Here is a 12,050-nt window from a genome sequence, read left to right as displayed (position 1 = left end):
AATAAATAGTAAAGACAGCAGAGGAAATTAGAGCACAAAAAAGAAAAGCAGTAGTGAACTGGCTGATGAGTTTTCCTTCTCTTCTTCTCAACAAATTCAAGTTACTGGACCAATAATACTTGATCTCACAAATTTGAATTCTCTATTAATTAAAAAAAAAAGTAGCATTTTAAATCAGTGAAGACAATTATTCAATAAAAAAATGTGGAGACAATTTAACTTTCCTACTTCCTATACCAAACAACAGATGACATTTGAGGCATAGAAAATAAAGCCCTAAAATACAACAAAAATATCAGAGAGGATTGATTTTCAATCTTTGGGTGAAGAAGGCCTCCTAAATATGCTAGGACCTGAAAACTTATAGTAAAAGATCAGTAAGAAATAAACAAATAAAATACTGGTGACTTAGAAAACAAACTCTTCCCTGAATAAACCTCCCAAGGAGATTCATAAATCTTCAAGAAAAAAAGCACCCCACCCAAAAACAGTAGATAAGCAATATAAATAAGACACTCATATTAAGTTACTAATGTTGAAAAAATGTTCAACAAAATATGAACAGCGATTTTTAAGAGATTGTTTTCCACAAGACTACACCATGCATACTCTTCATCCATAAACACACCACACCTCCTCCTCCTGTTTCCTACCTTAACACTCAATGGAAAGCGTGTGTTGTGCATGTGTGTACAAGAAAAAAATAAGTCTGCTAACTATCGCAGTGTTTATACAGGAGAATTTCTTGTTACTTAAAACTGGATGTCAGCTGCAGGCCAGCCACACCACCTCTCTAAGAGACCATCAAGAGAAATTTCTCCCTTACTTCAGCATCTGGAGTACATACTGAATCTGTCAGATACAATGTGATCTTACCCTTTTGTACTTCTGTGCTTTAGAAAAATTTCTTTCCTCATACTAAAAATGAACAGTAATCTTTGGGGAATCAATTGACTCACTCAGTTAACTTCTATAAAGCTAAAACTTTTGCTTAAGGAAATGATTACATTAAAATGGAAATAAATTAACAGGAAATCTCTCTCATATTCCTATAAATACGTGGAAATTTGTTTCCAGAGTTCACAAACTGTATTTTTGATGGGGGGAGGAGGGTGACAAACATACAGACGTCTATCTCTCAAAACAGATTTCATGATACAGACTTCCAAAATCAATACATAAGAAAAGGACAAAAATTACTGAGCAAATTATTTCAATTACTCATATCACACAAAGATAGAACTGTGACTATAGATAGCCAGTACATGGTACTGGAATAATAAAGTATGTGCAATTAATTTTATGTTGACATAATTTTTTAAAAGTTGAAATATTAATAGTACAATTAATAGAGCCTGTTTACTGTGTAAACATTTGAATGGGAATTTGTTTTTAAAGTTTACTATAAAATTTTTCTTCCAATTAACTTTATTTAAAATTTTTTTTTTGTCTTTTTGAGACAGGGTCTCCCTGAAGCCCCAGCTGTCCTGGAACTCACTATGTAGACCAGGCTGGCCTTGAACTCACAGAGATCCACCTGCCTCTGCCTCCCGAGTGCTGGGATTAAAGGCGTGGGCCACCACGCCTGCTCCTTCCAATTAATTTTTTTAGTTGAATGATTTTTTTCCAACATTTCCATTCTTCCAACTACTTCAGTTTCAGAGCAACAAGCAAACCAAGTGAGATTCCAAAAGAGTACCTCTTTTCAATCAACTATTAAAAGTTCCATCCTAAATTCCCCCAACGGGTGGCATCATGGATGAAATCTAATTTCCCTCTGTGTGATGCATATCCGGCTGCTCCAATACAGGCTCTCCACTTACAATCTGTCAATGTGACACCCCACCTCTCAAAAGCACTGGTTACAATGAAAAGAAACTAGAAAAAAAAAAAAGCAAGTAATAGAGAAGCCACAAAATATGTAAAGAACACAGTTTTCAAAGTTTTCATTTTGAATAATTAAAATATAAAGAACACCTAAAAATAATAAGTTTACAAGTTCACAGTGTGAGGAAAAAAGGGCACCAAAGAGTTTATCAAAATCCAGGTATACTTGTAATTCTTTGAGGCTGACTTGATCACTGATCCTGAACTACACAGTTGGCCTGATGTGGTGGCGCATGCCTTTAATGCCAGCAGTTGGGAGGCAGAGGCAGGTGGATCTCTTTGAATTTGAGGCCAGAGTGGTCTACATAGCAAGTTCCAAGTAGCTGGGGCTTCAGGGAGACCCTGTCTCAAAAAGACAAAAAAAAAAAAAAAAAAAAAAAAAAAATACAAAAGTTGGACTAAATTACCTTCATTTCTTTTAAGTGTTTTATCTCCTACCATCTTAAGGCACACTGTTTACCATGAATTTAAACTAACCAACCAGCAAGTTTTTTTTAAATGCTTTTTTAAAATATTTTATTTACCATCTTTATTTTATGTGTATGCATGTATTGCCTGCATGTAGTTATGTGCAGCCGTGTAGTGCAATGTCCATGGAGGACAGAAGAGGCTGTCTGATCCCCTGGAACTGGAGGTACTGAGAGTTGTTAGGTGCTATGTGGGTGCTGGGATTCGAACCCTGGTCTTCTGCAAGAACGGCCAGTGTTCTTCACTGCTGAGCCATCTCTCCAGCTCCCCAACTAGCAGGTTTTACAATTGGGATTTCTCTAAAATAGTTACAGCAAACTATATAAACTGGATTATGAAGGAAATTTTATGAGTCAATTTAAGAAAAGAACATAAAAGGCATATTTCAATTCATCTCTAGCATGTTGGGTTCTATTTGGGGAAGCAGAGCTAATAAAAAGAGGGTAAATAAGTATTATTTATTCTTCTTTAGTCCCAATCCTACCAAGACAGAAGTCTTTTTTGGTTGCAAACCTTAACATATTAGGCATAAGTCCTTTCTAGAAGATTTGACAGTTTTAAATCAATGATAACTCAAAACAACTACAGGCTTCAAAATACATCTAAGAATCAAGTTCTCTAATGGAGTCAAAATATTAAGAATTGGAAGAGATTTGCTCACTCCAACCCCATCTTTTTACAGATGAGTAAATCATAGCCCAGCACAGGTTAAAATGAATGCACAGGTGGAACTGGTAGTTCAGACCTATAATCCCAGCAGGGGCAGGACAGGAGGATCTCAAGTTCAAAGCCAGACTAGAGTACATAGCAAGGCCTGTCTCAAAAAAAAAAAACCCAAGGGCCAATGGTACAGAGCTCTTGCCCAATATGCACAAAGGACTTAGATTCCATTGTCAACACCAGGAAGAAACAATAAATGCCCAAAGTCATATCAAGTTTCCCAACTCTCAGAACAGACTAGTTTCTTTAAAATCTAATTCTATTTTCTCTCAAGGAAACTATAAGACAAGATAAAGAGGGAAATTTTTCAAAAAAAAAAATTGTATTTGAGAAGAAAACTTTATTTCACCCAGTCCTGTCCCCCCAAAGCACACATAGTGCATCACCCAAAGTCAAGAACGACAAGCTGTAGAAGCCTCAACACTAAAGCACCAGTGTACATGATGGGAAGAAAGAAAACACTCCTGAGGAATGCACAGCTCATAAAAAGTCAACACCTGATTGATTCTGTGTATAAAAGTTCAATCTCTAAGCCAAGTTTCAGGATTAAAATGAATGTAAAACCCAGATAATTATTAAATATATAATAAAAACAAGAACAGATCATGCTTACTTTTGCTATATTTAAAAACATGCCTGCTACTTGAAAAGAAAATCCAACTGTTGGAACCTATTATTAACTGAGGCTGAAATACAAAAAGCTTCACTCTCCAACTGTTCTTCACCAAACACACGAATCAGAAGAACAGAGACAAACAGAAATCTCTTCCTGCTTAGAAAGAATGAGGAAAACTTAAGGGGGAGGGACACACTAATTCAAACACCTTAAACTTTAAATTTCAAAATAAAATTTTCACGATCATTGAAATGATTCAAAACTAAATTATTTAAAATTACCTTCCATTAATGAAGGTAATTCATGTAACTAGAAATAAGACTAATTTACTTTTAGTTAAGTTTCATTTGTAAAAGTTTACTCCAAAAATTCGGGGGTTTTTTTTGTTTGTTTTTGCAAAATGAAATACTGTTATTTTCAAACTCAAAATATGTACTACAATACGCATAAAGCATTTTGCCCAGTTTTTAATGGAACATTACAACCACAGATGCCAACAGACACCTCATTTAGTAAGAATTTATCATTAAATATGATTTGTAATGAATAAAAGCAATATCTAATATAAAAATACAACAAACAGGGAAGAAACATTTCAATACAAACATGGCACTATGGGACAGTTATGCTTTATTTCATTTAACTTACTAAAAAGTGTTCCAGGGCAATTCATGATAACATTAAAACCTATGAAATTTAAATAAAATTTCATTAATCAGAAACTGTTCTTATGCATGATAAAACTACAGTATCATATAACTTGACCTCACAGCTAACCAAATACCCTAATGTCTTTACCCGAAGTACCATTAAAATCCATTCTTTCCAGATCCTTGAGTATTCACCTTAACAAAATTTTCTAAATCCTAGAGTTGAAGTTTCATGTAAATCTTAAACACGGTCCTCAGACAATCTCAGATTATAAATACCTAATACATTTTAGAATCCACAGGGCAAATTTTTTTTTTTAACTATACCATCTTTAGAAAGCCAAATGTAAGTATGCAAAAAAGGGTCTTCCCTAGAAGCACAGTGACATTAGGCTAAATTCAAAACTCTCATTACCAGTGTTCCACCAGATGTATGGGATTAAAGGGGTAGAGTGGGTTTTAGAAGGTGGGATTTTAGGAGGTGAGGGGCTTTATTTTTCCATACTGTTTCAGACATTTTGATAAGCTCTTTCTTTTTTTTCAAAATGTCAGGTGTCTTTAAAGAAATAGTTTTTCTATTAAGTGAGCTTCAGAATCTCTCCGCTTTGAAAGTACAGTTAAACACTTCTGTCCAGATAGACTGAACTGTGTTAAACCCTGGCACATAACAAAAATCATTAAATCTAAGATGCCTCATTTGACAAATGTCTCATTAAATTTATCTCAAAGTTAAGGTAAAAGATGCCTTTGCAAGAGGGGAACTTTTAACTCTAAGAAAACTTTGAAAGAATTGCTCTCTCAAAATCCACAGAGCTCAATCATGTGAAATAGAAGATATTAATAGTATGTGGCACATCTGAAATCTCCTGCCATGGGAGAAATGCCTCTGTGTATATGTGTGTTTAACATATCCCTGGGGACCCAAACAGGCTGGAAGGCGAAAGAATCAGGTCACACACCACCAGCTACTTAACAAAATTACAAAAATCCAATTCAACAAATGTTAAGCAAAAATGCCAAGTTTTTTATGTGAGGCTTGAATATTACTTGATGTTAGGGACTGTTACCTTCCTAATACATCAAAAGCTAAATACAGTTTTCTAAAAACAAAGACAATGAGAAATAACAAACACATCTTACACTACAAACAATCATTTCTGGATTTCTAATCACTAAAGGCAGTCAATTTGACAATTAGTTTTGTTTTTATGGGGGTGGTATGGATTGAACCCAGGGCTCCATACATGCTAAGCCTGCACTCTACCACTGACCAGGAAGTCCCAGCCCCAACTGATAATCTTATTTCAGGAAAAAAAAAATAAAACATAACATGAAACTTTACACAAACTTATTTACACCCATCTCTTCTCTACAATCATTTTAATACAAAAAAAACACCACCATTTTAGGAATTAGTATGATGAAATTCAGGAAAAATTTACTCTTTTTAAATGTATTTATTCTTATTTGTATGAGTGTTTTGCCTGCATGTATATGCACCATGTGCATGCCTAGTGCTTTCGGAAGCCAGAAGAGGGCATCAGATCCCCTGAAACTAGAGTTGCAAATGGTTATGAGCCTCCATGTAGGTGCTAGGAACCAAATCCATCCTCTGCAAGAGCAGCCAGTACTTTTAACCACTGGACCATCTCTCTAGCCTGCTAACTCTTACATAATCTAAGAATTATAAAAATGGTACAAGAGGGGCTGGAGAGATGACTCAGCAGTTAAATGCACTGACTGCTCTGGCAGAGGACCCAGGTTTGATTCCCAGCACCCACATGGCGGCTACGAATCATCCTTAACTCCAGTTCCAGGGGAATCCGAAGCTCTCTTCTGACCTCTGTGGCATTGCATGACACGGGCACTGTTGGGGCTGGAGAGATGGCTCAATAGTTAAGAGCACTAGCCAGCTGCTCTTGCAGAGGACCTGGGTTCAGTTCCCAACTCCCACATGACAGCTAACAGTCATCTGTAACTCCAGTTCCAGGGTATCTGATACCCTCTTCTGACCTCCATGGGCATTTCAGGACACAGGTGTTTTTATATGCATGCAGGACAATACACTCATACACATAAAATAAAAATAATAAAATAAACAAATAATAAAAATAATAAAATATTTTTTAATGGTTCAAGAAAATACCAATAAGGCACTACTTACCATTAAAGTACAGATAATTCTGTTTTCAAGAAAAGAGAAGATCTTTAGTGATGGGCATTTTCCTTTATTAAAACTCATATTTTCAAAGAACAGAGCGATCACAGCCCATTCCCAAGTTATCACCAACTTTTCAGGTAATGGGTAAATTCCCTACTTTTCAATGAAGATTTAACAACTGAGACATCCTCGAATAAAAAAAAAATTATGCAAACTTTATCTCTTTTCAACTTTCAGTATCACTATTTGTAACCAGAATATTTAGAATACATTCATACTTTCTGTGCTGTGTTTATTGTCTTTATGTTTTTAAAGGCCATGTGATAAAAACAGAATCATCCATACTTTACAAGGAACACCACACAAGATTAGAAGCTAATAGCACCTCATCACCAATCAACATAGCATGTTTTCTGAAAGCTTTTAGTTGAAAATTAAAGTGTAAATGAAATTCAGCATCGATTCATAGAAAGTGATATGAATTGCAAAATAGAGTATTCTTGTTCTCTATGCTCAAATCTGCCAAGGGCTGAAAAACCACAGCAAGAAGCAAATCTATGTACCAGCTCCCCCATCTAAAAAAAGGTCTGACACCAGAGATCCTCCACAAATCATGTTTTTCGAAAGTACAAATGAGATAATTTATGTGAAATCTCCTTAATATTTTTTAAGACAATAAAGTCTAATGTATGGTTTTTAAGATATCATGTACTTTATGTCAAAAATAACATAAACATAAGAAAATGTTAAATAGGGCTGGAGAGATGATTCAGTGGATAAGAGCACTGGCTGCTCTTGCAAAGGACCTGGGTTTAATTCCCTGCACCCACATGGCAGCTAACAACCATCTGTAAGTCTAGTTCCAGGAGAATCCCTCTTCTGACTTCCAAGGGCACTGCATGTCACGGGTGCACTTATACACATGCAGGCAATACACTCGTACACATAAAATAAAAATAAATAAAAATATTTTAAAAATAAAATGTTAAGTATAAAAATAAATAAATTTAAACCCTTAGTAGATAAAAGCACTGGAATCACATGTTCAAATGATGTTACTCAATACTGCTGTAATTATAGTAATAAGAATCTGCTTCTCAATATGCCACTTAACACTAAACCACCCCTTCTTGGTTTCCATAGGAAACCATGTAAGGATTGATCATTCCCAGAGAGAAAAAGAATAGAAATATGAAAAGGGTGAGTAGATTGTCTAACAAGCCATCTAAGGAGTCACACAAAAACATCTTCCAGGCTTGAGTGCTGTGTGTGTTCTCCATTCTTTCAACACCCTTTCTCCTTGCTAGTTTGAACTAACTACAGTTAAAAGGCAATAGGAAAAAAAAATTTAAGAGTTTAATACAGCCCTTGCTCAATGACAGTTCCCAAGGAGCCCAGAATACAAGCTCAATAGTGTTTGGGTGCCCATGACTTATGTCACAAAACTGAATTCTTGAATGTTTTTTAACTTAAAGTTATTCTTCAGGTGAAATTTAAGGCATCTGATTTGTAAAAGGAAATTAAACATTAGCATATTTAAGTCATATTAGGTAAAGTCATTTTAAATTTGCTCATATTTTAAAACAGCTCAAAGAATGGCCCTGAGACAGGTGCAATGTAATTACATAGTACCTTTCACCCAACACCTATTTCATTAAAAACTTTCATTTAACTTTACCCAGATAAATATTTAACCATTCAAAGCAACTGCAAATAGCTTTCAAAGCCTGCAAACAACCGGAGAGAGATTATAAATACTGAAAATTAACTGAAAGGTGACCCTCAAGACAACGAAAGTTTTCTTCTAGACGAGGGCTTCTTGGAAATAACACAGCTGAGAAGGTAACAAGCTCAACTTAAATACAGCAAAGTATGCAAAAGGCCCAGCAGCAACTTCCTAGAAATCCTCACCTCCCCCTACCTCCACCAAAAAAGATATGCAACAATAACTTCTACAAGTCGTATATAAAATTATCAAAACAAATAAAATGCAATATTTTCCAACACCCTCTCAAAGGAAGTCCTCTAAAACAAATCTGAATTATCCTCTTCCTAAAGAGTGCTAAAAATCACTGCCTTTGGCTGTCCTATATTCCACTGCAACACAGAGGTAATTTCTAGGAATGTTCTGAGCCTGGCTAGAGCAAGCCTTTAACATGTGAAGTCCTGACAGTGTTCAGATATGTGGAATCACCTTTACAACAGTGCCCTCTTGTTAGCCTATACAACCTTGTGAAAGTTGAAATAGACACTATAGCTAAATTTTGTTCTATGACAAGTATCAGCAGAGATGTCTGATACAAAATAAGCAATCAGACATCTTTGTAACATTCAGGCATCTTCCTCCAATGCATGTACATGGTCTTCATGGTCAACAATATGTTGGATAACTATGTGTGTCATCCTCATTTTATTAGTTACTTTTACGAGCATATACACAGAGGCATGTATCTATGCTGTGCATAGAGAAATAAAGCAGTAAGTTCAGAAGGAGGTAACAATTACTACTTTTTCATAAATAATAAAACAAAAAAAGATTTAATAAGAAGATTTAAATAACCAAACCAGAAATTTAAATTTAACCAGAAAGCAGACTTTTCATTTTTAAATTGAAGTAAACTAGAAAGGAAAAAAATGCTTACAGTCCACTCTGAGTATTTCAAGCATGAATGAAAAGACAAAGAGAATCAAAGATTTAAATTTCATGACTGTGACACCCAAAACCTTTCCCACGGACATTTATCAGGATCAACATCATGAACAAAAGAAGCGTTGAAGAGTTCTCCCATGTAAAAATCATGTTCAAATATTATTTATTGCATATACCTTGTTTTATCAATATTGCCCTCCATGTGTTTAAAGATCATCAGTCACATCTTAAAATATTTTCTAAGTGTGATCACCATTAACGCCTTTGTAAATAATATTTTACAAGTTACATGAATCAGAGCAGAAAGCTGCTCTCCTACATTTAAAAAATCATTTCTCTGGACCAAAATCTTTAAAAAGCATATCATCTAGTTAAGACACTATCTCCACGCAAATGTTATTATATTACAATTTGGTTTTCTTTATAAGGTGAATATTCATCAAAAATTCCACTTCAGAGTGTCAGAAAAACTTCAAACTAGAGGAACAGCTGATCCACTGATGCTGTTTGCAAATTTCAGTGTGGGTGTTAAAGATTGCTTCATTCAGATAAACTGCCACTAGAACACAAGTGAGGCTAAAAAACCCATGAACTGTGAAAGAACAGCTTTGGAGTGATGGAGTAGTTGGGATCACTTTTCCAACAGCACCTAAAACACAAAGGAAAACTTTACCTCTCCTGACTTAATTCTCCTGTGCTAACTTTATTTTAAACAAAAGTTCTTAGCAGTGAGAGCTCTTCAAGCCAGAGGAGAGAAAGGATGCAAGCAGCTTACAAAGCTCAAGCACAATAACCAGGACCCAGGGCTCCCTAATTTCGCACCAGCCAAGTCTCCAGCCAAAAAAAGAAACACCGCTCCCACCCCCACACACGAACTTAATCAGGTCTAAGAAAACTGGGGAATGGTTTAGATCACACCTGAAGAGCCAATCAGCACCGAAAGTCTTACTAAGGACTGCTATCGCAGTTCTGACGATAAAGGCTGGAAGAAAGAACCGCGCCAACTCATTTTTTTAGTGCAAGATTCAAACTTTCAGAGAACACCGAAATAAAGCAAAAAATAAGAAATAAACGCTGGAGGTCAGCAGCACTAAACAAAAGGACCATGCATCTCAGGTGTCCAGGAGGACGAAGTGGTAAACAAGCACCACCACAGTGGAGCAAACAAGGGCGCCGCTTGACAAGCAACACCAAAGCCCGAGGCCCACCCTGCCCTTCCAGTCTGGGAAAGGTAAATGGCGCAGGGCCGCCAAAGGCTCCTGGAGCCTTTCCAGGGCTCAGTTTCCTCGATCGATATTCAGGCGAGGAAATAGGTGGTAGGGGCTGCTTTACCTGAAATCCCAAACTGCCCCAAAACCAACAAGGCAGAGACCCGAAGAAAGACCCTCCAGTGTTAAGTGCTGCTGACTTTCAGGTGTGTTTCCAGTACTGGTGACTGCCGCCAGTTCACCTGCCTCCCCAAGCTGAGCCTGGACAGTTGAGCAAAACAGGATTTGGAGCCTGCCCTGTGTAGTTCCGCACTCAGACCGGCATGGGAAAGAGCGAGAAGGAGCTATAAGACAAAGGCTGAGCAAGCGGGGCCCTCGGGGCCCTGAGCTGGGCAATTTGAATCAGCCAGTCCCCGGCAGCGCTGGAAGGTAGGAGCGCGCGCAGGCCACTTCCTTACCTGCATAGAAGCGGATGAGGCAGCCGATCTCCGAGTCCATGCCTTCCTCCTGCACACGCCACAGCTCCCCGAACCCCAGCTGGAAGAGGTAGTCATTTTGGATCTGCAAGGGCTTCTCGTCCGCCTCCAGGCGCCGGGTGGTCTCTCCGTGGAGCTGCACATACAGGGTGGGCGGCGAAGGCGCCTTCTGCGAGCTCTCCCGGATCCTCCCTGGGGCGGACAGGGGACCGTCTGGAGCCACCGCCACCGCCTTGTCCTCTCGGGGTCCGTCCACGCCCCTCGGGACTTTCTGCTGCGGTGGAGGCGAGGAGGCCGTCGGGGAAGGTGCTGTAGGCTGCGTGGAGCGGCCGGAGCTTCGGGGCGGGCCCGGAGACGCTGCGGACACCGGGGCCGGGTCAGCCTCCAGCTCTTCGGACGACGACGAGCTGCCGCCGCTGCTGTAGGGGTCCAGCCGGTCGGACACGCTCTCTGCGCTCGGGCTCAGGCTGAAACTCTCGGTGTCGGAGGCTGGGCCGGGGGGCGCGCCGTCGAGGCGCCGCGGGGCGCGGGCCGGGGAGTCCGGGCGGCCCACGAACGGCCCTCCTAGGCTGGAGTCCGAAGGCACCCGGCTGGCGCGAGTGGCGCAGCGCACCCAGTCGCCCGCGGGCAGTGGCAAGTCAGTAGGAGGCGCCCGAGGTGGACCCCCGACGGCACCCGGCGTGCTGCTGGAGAGCGGCGGCTCCACTTCCCGCCCAGGCCCGGGGTCGGCCGTCGGATCGCCAGCTGTAGGGGCGACAGGGGCCGAGTGAGGCGGCCCCTGGCCCAGCACCTTCACTACCCCGCCGCCTTTGTGGCCCAGCTGCAGAAGACGGGCGGCCACCTCCGCGGCCGTGGTGTCCAGCGTGCAAAGCACCGGGCGCAGGTAGGAAGACGCCATGTGGCGGTCAAAGACGTGCACACAGCCCCGCTGCAGCTGGTGCCTTACCCAGTCCCGGTCCGACGGCTGCAGCTGCAGCATCTGCCGGTGCTTCAAGAGCAGCGTCTTCCTGTCCAGGCTCCGGGTGCACAGCGACGCCGCGGCCGAACAGGAGGCGGGCAGGCCAACTGCGCCTAGAGAGTGAGAGGCGGCAGCGGCCGAGGACGACGAAGAGGACGACGAGGAGGCGGCGGTGGCCGCAGACAGATTCCTCTTCAGCCGCCCTCTCCTCAGCAGGAGCGAGTTGGCGCCGCCGCCAGCCCCGGGCACTGGAGCG

At 40.1% G+C, this 12,050-nt stretch overlaps 1 protein-coding gene across 1 annotated transcript in view; it reads right to left on the bottom strand.

Moving 5' to 3' along the window:
- Nucleotides 1-12,050, bottom strand: part of Phlpp1 (PH domain and leucine rich repeat protein phosphatase 1) — a 263,807-nt gene that overhangs the window by 251,199 nt on the left and 558 nt on the right. Inside the window, exon 1 of the mRNA XM_029567169.1 lies at nucleotides 10,819-12,050. This exon is cut by the window's right edge and continues 558 nt beyond it. Within this exon, the coding sequence (XP_029423029.1) occupies nucleotides 10,819-12,050 (1,232 nt within the window). The remainder of the gene's footprint in view (nucleotides 1-10,818) is intronic.

The sequence above is a fragment of the Nannospalax galili genome, unplaced genomic scaffold (genome assembly GCF_000622305.1).
Source record: "Nannospalax galili isolate Female #2095 unplaced genomic scaffold, S.galili_v1.0 scaffold298, whole genome shotgun sequence".
NCBI lineage: Eukaryota > Metazoa > Chordata > Mammalia > Rodentia > Spalacidae > Nannospalax > Nannospalax galili.
This window is presented reverse-complemented; position numbering and strand designations above follow the sequence as displayed.